The sequence below is a fragment of the Aythya marila genome (assembly GCF_965140915.1).
Source record: "Aythya marila genome assembly, chromosome: 2".
Classification (NCBI taxonomy): Eukaryota; Metazoa; Chordata; class Aves; order Anseriformes; family Anatidae; genus Aythya; species Aythya marila.
The window spans coordinates 109,198,903-109,213,279 of NC_139043.1; the positions used below are offsets into that span (position 1 = coordinate 109,198,903).

The 14,377-nt window shown below is 38.2% G+C and overlaps 1 protein-coding gene across 3 annotated transcripts in view; it reads left to right on the forward strand.

Moving 5' to 3' along the window:
* The window catches only part of ST18 (ST18 C2H2C-type zinc finger transcription factor), a gene marked incomplete at its 3' end in the record, with an annotated part of 67,446 nt that extends 53,311 nt beyond the window's left edge, over positions 1-14,135 (forward strand). For all 3 annotated transcript variants that reach the window (XM_082752687.1, XM_082752688.1, XM_082752689.1), the window contains 7 exons: positions 4,332-4,394; positions 4,489-4,569; positions 6,005-6,226; positions 8,964-9,052; positions 10,592-10,695; positions 13,029-13,172; positions 13,995-14,135. In XM_082752687.1, coding sequence (XP_082608813.1) covers positions 4,332-4,394; positions 4,489-4,569; positions 6,005-6,226; positions 8,964-9,052; positions 10,592-10,695; positions 13,029-13,172; positions 13,995-14,135 — 844 coding nt within the window. The remainder of the gene's footprint in view (positions 1-4,331; positions 4,395-4,488; positions 4,570-6,004; positions 6,227-8,963; positions 9,053-10,591; positions 10,696-13,028; positions 13,173-13,994) is intronic.
* Between the last annotated feature and the right edge of the window lie 242 nt (positions 14,136-14,377).

Here is a 14,377-nt window from a genome sequence, read left to right on the forward strand (position 1 = left end):
GAATGCATGTAAAAGGGAGAGAATCCTGTGACTGTCCTTTCTGTCCTTTAGGTTCATCCCTAGTGCAGATAGAAGAAAAACTCTGACCATGGCACTATTATGCTGGTATAATGATATTTATAGTAGGACAGACTACACATAGGATTGGCATGTGTGTTTAGTCACAAGTTAGCTTCCGAGACTAAATATAAGTTGTCTCATACTCTAGTCCAACAGCATGAACAAAAAAGATGCCTAACTGATGGTAGCTGTGGTGATGAACCTGCTGGAGATGTGGGAAATTGGTAAAGTAAGGCCACTAATTTTTTATAGCCAAATAATTAAAGCAGTTCCCAAAGCCAGGGTAAACTGACAGATAGGTAAACTGACACACAGGCACAATACTTTTGAGCTTTTAGATCACTGAGTCTCAAAGGTATAAAGTCTAGTTTCAGTATGTTTTGAAAAGAGCAGCACATGAAGCAGGGAACTGACTTGTGAAAATGCTGACAAATTTGAAATCATTTGCTGAGTCATATATATTTGTCCCTGCTTTTGTTGGCTTTCTGCCATACATAGACACTCACACAAATATTTTGAATAGTTGCTCCTCATGCAGCCCCTCCCCCCATATTCATGTGTGAATAAGGAAATTTGCATACCAATATGGTTATTTTTCCACTAAAGCTTCTAGAGTTTTGGTCATGCCATAAGGAAAGAGGAGCAACAGCATATGACTTAAATGACAAACTGCACATTGTACGCCATGTATAATAAGTGAGTTGTGAAAGACAAAGTCAAAGTTCATGAACATTTCACAGACAGAAATATGTTGCATAACGCACTTAGCATTTAATTTCAATTAGCTAGAAAAAGAGCAAAATTCAAAATCTGTTCACAGACAATTTGCAAAAGGGAAAAGGGCTAAATAAAATTATTTTCCACAAATGTACCACTGTATTCTAGCTTCCTGCAAACATTATTCAGGTGAAATTTTAAACAAAACTCTGATTTTGAAAAGGGTAGACTAAATGAAATCTAATGCCAAAAGCTGCAATGCATACCATACTGGTGTAGTATAGCAATATCAGTTGTTGGTTTTACTTCACAGGGATGTGAGCAAAGGGCATAAATGTTCATAGAATCAGGCCACCAAAGTACCCTCATGTAGTTAGTTGTGAATATGAAAAAGCTGTGTATTTTTTCCAAATGTTAGTCATGTTTACTTTGCCAGAATCAAGACAGGATTTTGGCTTTAACTGTGAATCTCTAAGCCAGCAAAGATACAAGGCTTCCATGTGATCTACAGTTTGAAAATAAGGAAGATCTGTTCAAAAAGTGAACTTTGGAGTTAGATTCAATAAATTTTATATCTGAGGATTCTCGCTGCAGAGTGCAATCTAAGCTGGTCAAATTAAAATATACAAGTGTTGATAATGACTCATGGATTTTAAAGCTATAAGGGAGAGTTGTGACTATTAACTTGATTCACACTCTCATTTCACCAAAGAACTGCTTCAAAAACCTTAAAGAAGTTTAAAAGTGCACTTTAGAAAAATATCTTATTACATTTCAGAAACTTTAGGGAATAGATAGAGTGTCCTATCCTCAGATTATTTGTTCTACAGGTTAAATATCAATTATTAGGAGAGATTTTACCAGTTCTTCTAGACAGGTTTCATACAAGTTGATAGTTATATATATTCCATAAACAACCTCACATATTCTCTAGTCAATACCTTTCTTATCTGACCTCTGTGGGATTTCCATAACTAAAGTGTCTATCTAACTATTTCTACAACCTTTACAGTGAGTAAAAGTGTCAGAAATGCGGCTAGATCAGCAGCTCGGTATATCAATTTTATGTGAAGTTGTAGTTCATCTACCTAAAGATAGAGCAACCCTCTTCGAGTAGGGCACAAAATTATAGTACTCAGTGCATGGTTACAAAAATTTATGCGTGAAATCACTGTAAGATTTGTTCTTAGAAAACCGACTTGATGTATAAGAGAATCTGTAACCTACACTGACTTGAGAGCTGACATCTTTTAGCTTGAGCTCTTGAGGCCTCTGATCCTCCAAAATAAATCTGTTTTTCTTGGCTCTGTACAGGATTCCATAACAGAGGGTGACTCCCTGAGATAAGGCACCAGTCCAAACTCATCAGCCAGTTAAAAGCTGATGAAGATCCACAGTATTACTGACTGGAAGGCAATACACTGTTGGTGCATCTTGTATTGTGGACTTTCACAGTCCATACAAAATTATAACCAATATTTAGAAACCCTGACCCAGTGGTCAAGATCAGGAATCTTACTAATGAAGGTTCTTACAAATCTGTCAGTAATCTGCCTAAAACATCATCTTTTAATCAATATTGAAATTATCTCACTCTCAAATCTTTAAAAACTACTTTTAAATCTTTAAAGAATATTTTAAATACTAATCCGGTTGTTCGATCTAACCACTGTCAGGAGTGGCAAAGGCAGATGGGGAGATTCAAAATTAGCTCACTGTCTTGTTTAAGTCCATAACTCTCAGACTCATGATCTGAATGTGTCCCATAAAGAGCTCTGGATGAATTAAAATCCATGTCCAGTCTATGTGGACAGCTCTTCCATCTGTGATCATCTGATAAAACAAGTAGCCAAAATTAATACCCATAGTATTTGGCAGGTATTCTGGTTTTACTTATGAGCATTCATGCTCTCCAGACATCTGCCCTTGCTGCATGCTCCACATAACATTGTGCCCAGTCCTTGTCCCATGCTCATACAGGTCAACATTTAGTTCTACAGTCAAGCATATTTGGCACTCTGCAACCCACACCTCTACCTTCACTGTCAGTGTGAAGCATAGCATTCTGCCAAAGTATTTTGTTCAGAAAATGTCATCATGAAATGTTTTGACATTTAAATAAAAAAGATTCTCCTTTATTCAGTTGAAATTATTTGCTGAATTCCACTTGAATCAGTGAATAAATTTGGTCGTGTCCAAAAGAAATCATAATTTTGACAAATTTATCATTTACAGAGAAACATTTTTACATATTCTGTTAAGAGATACACCTGCATACTCAGATGTGACATTACAATTATATTTGTAGGTGTTTTCCATGGCAGCCTACCAACAACCTGATTAAATCACTCATCTCCTCTTCTCAGGACAGATTCAGTAACAACTGAGACCCTTATGAGAGTATTGAACAGCGCAAGCTTCCTTAATGTTTGTTTGGCACTACTCTTCCTGTTATTCTGATACTCTGTAAAAATCATAGAATTCAAAAGGCCCTTAGGGATAGTTAACACAAGAACGTAGTGCTGTACAACACAGAAATGTAGAAATGGCTGGCACAATTTCTAAAGGTAAATATTTTGCTTATACTGCTTTGTGTGTTGAGGCATGATTCTCTTCTAAAACCACAAGCACACACAAACAAAAATTCAATACCCTCAAATGAAAACAAAACAAAACAAAAAAAAACAACTCTCTGAAAAATTACTTTCAGAGATGGAAGGTCCTGTCCCAAAACCTGCAGAAGTCAATGAAAAGATCTACTGACTCCTGTGGGCTTTTGGAGCACATTTTTCATGCACTACTAGTGAGTGCAGAGCCTACACTCCCAGACCAACTGTAATGACAGGCAGGAATGTTTCTTTAAATTGTATGGACGTTTTATTATTAAACATTCATACTCGTAAAGGCTTCTGCACATTGCACACATTGCACACATACACAAAAAACCCTTAAAGATGGGACATAAACATAATCTGATTGCCAAACTGAATACCCAATTGAATCTAGTGTTAGATATAGTCCTGAGGTATGGTTACAGTGCTAGAATATAGAAACCACTACATTCATATTCTGGCTATTACACTAACTCTATTGATGTCCAAAAAAGTAAAACAACTTTTCTGCTTCCATTTTCCCTGCTGTAAATACTGGCAAAGGGCTTATTTATATCTGTATCTGTATGTAAACATCAGACGGATAACAAACATGTAACAGTAAATTTACAAATAGATCTGTATCAATCTGCTTTTTTTTTTTTTTTGTAATGTTGACCCTGTACAAGGAATAATGTTCAGTGAAAACAGTGCTATGAAGTATTTAAATGTACATATTTTATGAAAAATGTCATTTTTCTTACTAAAATTCAGTTATAAAAGAAAAAAAATAAAGCAATTTTCTAATTTAGAAAAAAAAAATAAATAACTAAGAACTAGTTTTAATTATCCAACAAAAGCTGTGTTGTTCTTTCTTCCACCCAAGACAAAATGCACCAGGTACATGTTGTTTACTGTTATCTTTGAAGTCATGTTTTGTAAGCTCCCTGTCTTATTTTAAAGGTGCCCTACACCTGGTTGTGATGGCTCTGGCCATGTGACTGGGAACTATGCATCACACAGAAGGTAGGAATTGTCCCATGTTTTGGGACTGCAATGGTTGGTGTTCTTGCCAAGCAGCATCAAGAGAAGTGGCTTTTGTTCTGTGTGTTTCTTTCAGCTTATCTGGTTGTCCCCGTGCCAGGAAAGGTGGTATCAAAGTGACTCCTACCAAGGAAGAAAAAGAAGACCCTGAGCTAAAGTGAGTACAAAAACACAGGTCTACTAGCTGTGAAAGGAGAAAAAAAAAAAAAAAAAAAAAAGAGTTCAGGAGTTGATACATTATAGGAAATAACCTACTTAATCTGAGCTATCTGAGAATATGCCCCAGAGCTGGAGCCAAACCAGCTTCACCAGTTTCTGCTTCTGGTGAAGCTGATGGAGTCCATCAACTTGGAGCTTAAGCAGTGAGGAAGGATTGCTGTATTTGTTTGCATTGTTTCTATTGTTTTAAACAGTAAAATTTTCACTAAAAGCAAAAACTGAAAACTCAGTAGAAATTCACTGCATGACTTACTTGAGTGTGGATTCCATTAAAAACAGTAAGTGATAACACTCAATATTGTACTTTATGCTTGCTAATGATAGGAGAGAAAGCATAACACTGACAAAGCAGCACAAAAATAAATAGCTCCAGTGAGGCCGCACCTCAAGTACTGTGTTCAGTCTGGGCCCTCTCACTACAAGAAGGACATCGAGGCCCTGGAATGTGTCCAGAGAAGGGCTATGAAGCTGGTGAAGGGCCTAGAACACAAGTCCTGTGAGAAGCAGCTGAGGGAACTGGGGTTGTTTAGCCTGGAGAAAAGGCAGGCTCAGGGAAGACCTTATTGCTCTCTACAACTGCATGAAAGAAAGGAGTGGGGAGCTGAGGGTCAGCCTCTTCTCATGGATAACTAGTGATAGGACTAGAGGGAATGGCCTCAAGTTGTGCCAGGGGAGGTTTAGGTTGGAAATTAGGAGACATTTCTTCTCAGAAAGAGTAGTCAGGCATTGGAACAGGTTGCCCAGGAAAGTGGTGGCATCACCATCCTTGGAGGTGTTTAAGGAAATGTTGGATCTGATGCTTAGGGACATTGTTTAGTGGGTGATATTGGTAGTAGGGTGATGGTTGGACCAGATGATCTTGGAGGTCTTTTCCAACTTTAATTATTCTATGATAGATAGATGGATGGATGGATAGATAGATAAGTAGAGAGATGAATAAAACTAACTTACTTTGCAAGTATGTGCATGAGACAGTACAAGTTTTCCAGATATAAAAACCTACCCTCTGCTTCATGCCAGAAACATAGATAGAGAAGAGAGAATGGTGACTTTTCATACACTTGTAGATTGTGATTTATTGCCTGTGATAGAATTTCAAAATTCTTTTCTGGTAAAACAATATCTAAATGAATTGTTTAGTTTCTTAGGCTGTCCAAGTGCACTTGATATTGCCTAATCTTAAAATCAGCTGAATTCCCAAAATATCTTGACATGAATTGGATGCTCAGGTAGAGTGAGTCCCAGGAGACCGAGTCTTAAAAATTAGTGCAAAGTGGCATAGGCAGCTGGATGTGTTTTCTCAGACTTTCTTGAGACTGTCTTCACCTTCTATCTCTATTGAAAACATGGGTTCTTTTGCTGTGTTTCTTTAGATGTCCAGTGATAGGCTGTGATGGCCAAGGTCACATATCAGGTAAATACACTTCTCATCGCACTGCTTCTGGTTGTCCTTTGGCTGCCAAGAGACAGAAGGAGAGTCCTGTCAATGGGTCTTCACTATCCTGGAAACTGAACAAACAAGAGCTGCCACACTGTCCTTTGCCAGGCTGCAACGGGCTGGGTCATGTTAATAATGTTTTTGTCACCCACAGAAGGTATAACTTTGTGTTTTCTCTTTTCATTTTCCTTAACATTCCACTGTTGAAATGGCAACAAATGAGGTTACAGTCTGAATAAATTGTGCTGGTCGTTTAAGTAACGAGACAGCTTACATTGCAGCTGATATTGGTCAGAATAAGTTTGAGAGAGCTGGGATAAACTTTTAACTCTTATTTTATGTTCCCATTACAATGTGACTTTCCAAGTTCTTTTCTTCAGATTACCACAGTTTCTATATGATTTAAAATTTAACAGAGTTCTTCCTTAGGCAAATATGGAATTGTATCTATATATCTTTTATAGAAAATGCAAATATCATTGAAATGTCAACAGAAAAGATTTAGTAAGAGGAATAGCTGCATTCATTTAATCTTTCTACCAGTTGAAAAGCTGTTTTCATAAACTTTGTATTTAAATAGCTAGAACCGCACACACACAAAACGTGTAGAATTCTTATGGGTTACATCAGTTTGCAGTTACATCAATCTTCAAACAAAACTATTCTTTCAAAGTAGAAAAAACATACCAGTAACAATAAACACCAGGATTTTATGTATCATTGTGAAAACATGAAATTATTTGAACATGTTGAATTGATGTTACTCAAAGTACATGGCTTCAGAATTATTACCTGGTAAATTTTGGTCTTTCGCATATAATGGCAATTAAATCTCTATTCTATGCCTCCTTTGCTTTTTTTTTTTTTTTTTTTTTTCCTAACATTCTGAATCAACTTCTCCAAGAATGTCTAAGATGACTTGAACAAATTCAGTTGGAGTAAGTGCAGTGTGATTCAACAGAACTCCATGTTAAAAATTCACAGCCTTTGAACTGTTTTTTAAAGGCCCCCCATCAAGCTCTGTTACTCTTACTCTTTCCTTTCCTTTCAACCCTTTGTATTGATGAGCCGCTCCTGTTTCTCTCTCTCTCTTTTTTTTTTTTTTCCCCCCCTTCTCAGCCTCACATCTGGAAGTCCCACCGTGGCTTTGCCATAGCCCACTTCCAGTTCAGGACTAGACTTGTTTTTTAGTTATTTGGCTGTAAACTCCACAGAAATACACAGTTACACAGAGCTCTTAGTTCAGCTGTTGAGACAATGATCCAGTTTGGGTGACCTGTTGGCAGGCCTCTCTGCTACAAGCTGCTGCATCCTTGCTGAATCTATCAGCAGCAGAGTCAGATTGCCTGCTCTGACCCTACCTCTCCTTATGAGGTGTTTGCTGCTGGAAAGCTCCCAGTCCTCAAATACAGCTACCCAGGAGGAAATGCGCACCATAAGTCTCTAGGTGAAATTTTAAACAGCCTGCATGTGAGCCTTAGCTTTTAATGCTATCGCCTTATCTATATGGAGCATGTAGTGGAATCAGCCCATCCAAAGAATGCTGAAGGATAAATTAAAGAGTTTTGAACTGCTCATATGTAAAATTATAGAGTCCTCTCTGTAATGGAGAAGAAACATGCAAAGCAGTGGATTTGTCCAGTTACTTTCTTTATGAGCTGTATCCTATGCTAAGGTGTTTTCATTATGACACCGCTTTAAGTTGGGGCTAATTAATTTATTCTAAGCAATATGAAAGCTTCAAGCCAATAACATAAAAAGTATGTCAGCTGATTGCAACTCACACATACGAATGATTTCTGTCCTACTTAAGGCTGGATTACACTCAAGATCACAGCATTAATATAGTTTCATGATATTATATCCTTTCATAGCACACTTGAGATCCAACAAGTCAAACATAGTTTTGAGACCTTTTTCCAGTTAGTTATCAGCTCTGGACAGAGAAACTAAACAGTATTCCAGAACTGGAGAACTAGCACATTTCCTTGTATGGCTTTTAACTAAGCTGGCAGGAAGCTAACTTAAACCTTCAGCAGTTTTTACTTTTTTATTTTAAAAAGTCTGTTAAGAAATTTTGTTTCACACACACACACAAAAAAAAAAATATCCTGCTAGGATAGGACAAATTTTTTCTTCACTTCTTACTTGGTTACATCTGAATACAAATTCCAAATCCTTGAGCCAGTTCTTCAGCTTATAGGTGTTTCCTTATTATTTATAAAGATAGTATTACAACAGTGCAATTCATCTTAGCCCTTTAGTGGGCTATAAAAATTGCCTCAGGTAATTACCATCTGATGAAATTGTAAGCATTGAAATAACAAAATGTAATTAAATGTGAACGGTGGTTAAAAAGCAAACTGATTATATAATAGAACAATTCAAAAAAAGCTATTACAGTCTATAGGATATACCCAGAGTTAATATTGTATCAATCATTATTATGTATCAACAAAATGATGCAATAGTTGTGCACCACGGAAAGCATCTCATTAACTAATTGTTTTTAAGAATGGTAAACTTGCCATCTTAAACAACCATACTGCCCCTTTCCTCTGAGCAACAATAGTTTATTTGTTTATAAGTGGTGGAACTTCAAGAATTCTGTAAATGCTTCTCCATGCAACTTGATAATAGCTCCCAATGCCATTTTGATTATTCTGAAAGTGTTGTTTACTTATAAGTTGAGATTTCTGTGCCAATTTTCAAGCTGGAATATACAGTTAAATAGCTCTTTATGAGTTATGTCATTCCCTGAAGCTATGCTATAATGGCAATCGTGACGTGACCTTAGGTACAGAGGTCTGTCCAAGTGCATGATAATATTGCCTGAAAGGATTGTTGCTATTTTCAAGTCGGTGCTAATGTTTTTTTTTCCCTATATGTTTCAGCCTGTCTGGTTGTCCTCTGAATGCACAAGCCATAAAAAAGGGCAAAATTTCAGAAGAATTAATGACTATCAAGCTTAAAGCAAGTGGTGGTAAGGAAATTTGTAAAAGATGATGACACTTATTTAGATAGAAGGGCCCTGACTCCCATTTATACTTATGCCCCTTTATGCCATTCTATCATTAATTCTCACTCCTTTCAGTTGTCTCTAGCAATAACTAAACTTGAATTAAAAAAATCTTTGCATGAGAGAAAAAATTATTTTCATTTACCTCATGATAACTCAACATTTGTCATATGCTCTCATTTTATCTCAGAACATTTTTTTTGTTTGTTTGTTTGGAGACAATTTTAATTGTGTAATTAGTAATAAACAATAGATGCAGATCAGGCAAACTAGCTGACATTACTAATGACTAATGACTAAAATAGAAGAGAGGAAAACTGGATGTGGAAATTGACTTCTCCCAACTTGAATACAACATGGTTTAGTTTTAAGTGTACAGTGTTTTGACAACTAAAAGTAAAGGAACAACTACCAAATAGGTATAGGGGGAAATATATAGGAATCTGCTTTATTATACCATGTTCTTTAAATAGATAAGAGACAGGAATAAGAGAACTTTGTCTTTATGCCTCCAAATGCTGAACAAAACAGCTGTGTCACACTGGACAAGAGTTTGCTTCGACATGCCCCATCTCTGTCCACACTACCTCTTGGGCAGGGACTGCTACTGATAAATTTCCCAGTTTGACTTGCTAGCAGACTCGGTTCTGGGCTGTAGGTTTTAAAGCAGAAACAACAACTACTGTACTTTCTGAAGGCAGAGTTTGTCTCATTGTGACAGTAAGCAGAAAGAAGGATATGCATTGCCAGCAGTCATAGTTGCACAGTATTGTGCAGGACAGGGCTTTCAGTAAAGAGCTGAAGATATTTTTTTTTTACGCTACCTAAATTGTGAGGATGTAAAAGTCCTCCTATTTATTTTTTTTTCCCTGTAATGCGTTTTAGCTTCTTGATAGTTTCCCTTTTGCCATCATTTAGATTTCGCTATTTATCACACCTATCTAAGACTGTGCTTCTGCCAAATAGAGATTTGCCCCCACAGAACTTCTTGCAAGATCAGAAGCAGATACGGATAAGCTTCCTGAAGTCAGCAGTTATACTATTGGAGATGTTATCCTGGGGTTGTCCCTGTAAAGGAGGCTTGCTGCTACATTTTGTTTAAAACTAAAACAAAATTGTAAATACTCCTTCATGTTTCATTATATATGTTCCTCTTCGCAGCATTTCCAGAAGTTTTTTCCTTTCTCCTTTCTCTTTCTTTGAGCTTGTGTTTGCATGTTGTGCTAGAAAGAAGAAAAAAAAAAAAAAAAAAAAAAGAAATGAGAAACACAAAATCTCAGAAAGCATTAATTATGCCTTACATGTTTCAGTTTATATAGATGCTTTAAAGTTAGGAGAAAAAAAAATACAATAAAAGCAAAGTCACAGACAATTTAAGGATCAGTCATTTGATCAAAAGCCTGTTACCTTCCTCTTATTCAGTAACAGCATACCTTGCTACTCATATATCTATTTTTATGTAGACACTTTAAATCTGATATTGGTATTTTTAACTATTTCCAGGTATTGAAAGTGATGAAGAAATCAGACACTTGGATGAGGAAATAAAGGAACTGAATGAATCCAATCTTAAAATTGAAGCTGATATGATGAAACTTCAAACCCAGGTATGACATCAAAGCCAAAGTTTTAACTATTTCTTATGCTATTTAAAGACAACAAGTAGATAAAATATGTAAATTATATGTTTAAATGCAGTTATTCTTGTGTGGGCTCTTCACTCTGTAGCAATTAAAACTACCCAAATCCTACACACTTTCTTTGTCAAGCTCTTTTGTTTGTTTGTTTGCTGTAAATAAACAGCAAATTCCTGGTTATTGTCATAAAGATCTGGTGAGTGATAGGCTAATGGCAGTTCAGAGCTAATCTCGGTGAGCAGAAAAAAAAAAAATATATATATATATATTTATAAAACAAAACATTTGTTTTCCTTTGTTGACCAAACCTTTGTTGAGCAAACCACAGAGTCCCATGACTGCTGTAAGAACCCGGGTTAGGGAGGGCATCACCTCTTACAAACATGCTCTGAATCTTACTGCAAATTGATTTTGTACCTAAAACAATCTAGTTTAGTTTACTCACTGTCTATTTTTTAGTTTACTCACTGTCAAACTATTTAAATAGTTTGAATTTTGCCTGCAGGCAACACCTGGTAAAGGATGGATGCCTTTTGCTAACTTGTACAGCAGATTAGTTTGAGGGAGAGCTAGAGAAAAGAGTTGTTCACTGTCATTCTTTTGTAAACTGATGGGATTGAATTGCCTCCAGGTGCTGGTTGTGGTTCTGTGGAGTGAGCCAGTTATGTTCCTCCATACGGAGATTCCTGCATGCACCTGTGGAGTCACCTGGGCAAACCAGGTCAAAGCACGAGCAAAAAGTTGCTTAATATTTTAGTGACACTACAAACTGGAGAAAAAAAGTTCTTAAATAAGAACAGGTCTGGAAACTGCATGTAAATCTGAACTGATCCAAAACAGAGTGCAGCCACACCCCTCTGTATTTGCACCTTCCTGGCTTGTATGCAGTGCTGATTCATGCTGTTTTTGTAACAGCCACAGCATGTGTAGTTTAAATACGGGTGGAGTTTATGCCACCTGTGCTGAATCTAAATGATCGGGCTTCACACTGCAAAAGTTGCTGAGATATCTATTCCAAATTGAATGTCAGTGAGGGTTTTTGTGTATTTTTTTTTTTTTTCCATAACTTCTGGACTTCTGTACACTTTTTTTTTCTGTACACTTTTTTTTTTTTTCTTTTTGTCTCTCCTTGGTCTCACTTTGCTATTTGCACAGAGATGGCCTAATCTATTTCAACAGATTTCTTCCCCTCTCCCCCCCCCCCCCAAATTGCTCCCTGGTGAAGACAGCCTGATCAGCAAAGCGTGAACTACAGCTGAAATAACATGTTCCCTGTATGGCTTTTCTCTACCTCCATTTAGTCTTGTCTGGCCAGAAGTTAGGCTGCCTAAAGCATGCTCCAGACAAGAGGCCTCAGTGGGGTGCAGGCAGGCAAAATGATTCTTCCCCCGGGGACAGTCCTGGTGTATGTCAAAGACTAACCTGGCCACAGCAAGAAAGAGATTTAAGCAAGACAGAGGGATGGAGTCCTAACAAGGAGAGGGTGGGCAAAACACCTGTGGACCTGGCTCTATCACTCCCTGCTTTGCAGGGCCAAGGGCTGCCACCACAGGGGAGCTGGGCAGCAGGGACTATTGCTCCCCTGCCATTGTCGCCTTCAGTTTTTCAGCGCTGCTTTTGACATAAAACCCTTAAGGGCTCAGCGTATGCCCACCAGGTTTGTGCTAAAAGGACACCATTTTGCTACCTCAGGTGCTTTTTCCTGCTGTTTCTAAAAACCCTGTGTTTCCATTCTGTTGGTTGGAGATCATCTTTGCAATTGTGTGCTCAACCGCTCAATTTCCTTCCCACTGTATTTTTCTCCTGTTGTTTTCAGCCCTGTCACTAATCCCAGGCAGCTCACAGCTCTGCCCTCCACCCAGGAGCAGGACAGGAAAGTAGCACAGCTGCTAATAGCGTTGTCACTGCCATTGTGGTCGATCAGCAGGGGTGCTGTAAGAGCAGGACAGCAATGCAAACATCAGCCTCCTTTTTCCTTCCTTCCACCACCCCTGAGGCCACACTCTCTATCCCAGCTCAGCACGGACCCCTCCTTCTCTGAGCTCATTTCCATGCTCCTCCAACCATGGTGCTTTGCCAATGCAGTGATTCATTGTGAACCTGCAGCAAGGTCCATTGGTTCAGAGCAAACTACCACCTTGTTGTGACTATGCTGTGGACTGGTTATATCCATCCTTAAAAAAAGTGCCTGAATTTCAGCTCCACTGTTGCCTCTCTCACAAAGAAGTGCTGGCCAGTTTGGGTTCAAACTGCAGTTACAGCACTGCCAGGAGTCCGTGTGACTGTGTGCCTGTGTTTTGTAGATCACGTCTATGGAGAGCAATTTGAAAACAATAGAAGAAGAGAACAAACTCATAGAGCAGAACAATGAGAGCCTGTTGAAGGAGCTAGCTGGCTTAAGCCAAGCCCTCATCTCCAGCCTCGCTGACATTCAACTTCCACAGATGGTAAGACCACAGCCAGCAGCTTCACACCTTCTTTGAGTCTGCTTTGCCAGCATCTGAAGCAGCTGAGCAAGCTCAGGGACCAGCAGGAGTGCTGTAGATGCAGTACTGGAGAGCAGAGCTCTCCTTAGCCTAACTTACTCTTCAGAGATGCTGGATCATGAATTCTGTTTGCTAATAGTCTCAGTTGCTTCCAAGACCGAGCCAACGCTGGTGCTTCTGCCCAGTACTGCAAGACACTCCCTATCCCTCCCTATCTCAATGTTTACCCTGCACAAGGTGTGAAAATTTCACAAGAATCTGTATTCACTGTTAGCTCCTAAGTCAGAATTTTTACCTGTTTCATCCAGCTCAGTGCTGTGATTCTTCTGGAATCAGCAAAGCCTCTCAAAAACTCCGCATCCTGTATGTCTTGCAAACACAAACCAAATCCACAAAAGGTTGGTCTACAGAATTTCAGTCCCCTTTCCAAATCTCAAGAGAAACTCTGGGAAATTAGGTGAGGACAGGTTTATGGACATCAGCCATATTCCCAGAGTCTCAATAGGAAAGGCCTCAATAGAAAAGCAACTTACACTGAAGATAACATCTCCAAGCTCTTTTCTTGCTAGAAGAGTGTGTGGTTGCACACAAAACTCCATTTCTACAAATCCTTCATTAGTATGGATGACCATCAGGTTTATAACTTCTCCCCTCTTGCCATATCACTGCTTTTCCTTGCTTTGGGGTTGGGTGTTTGTTTGTGGCGTTTTTTTTTGTTTGTTTTGTTTTGTTTTTGCTTTAATTTTATCTCCTACAATTATAATCTGTTTTGTCTTCATTTAGGGGCCAATCAGTGAACAGAATTTCGAAGCATATGTAAATACACTCACAGACATGTACAGCAATCTGGAACGGGACTATTCCCCCGAATGCAAAGCTCTGCTGGAAAGTATCAAACAGGCAGTGAAGGGCATCCATGTGTAGGATGTGAAAGCTGCTGGGCAACAGAAATTACTTAACAGCAGTAAACTCCAGATGGATCTGTTAGGAGTTCATGTACTGCTAAGGGGTGTAGGTTGCCATGCTGCATTTACAATTGCAACATTGCACTATTTTTTTCCCAGCTGACTTAAAAAAAATAAAAAAGAAAAAGAATAAAAACACAACAGACTATTTGTATTAACAGCAATGCACTCTGTTAGTATTTATTTCAGTACAATTCCTTT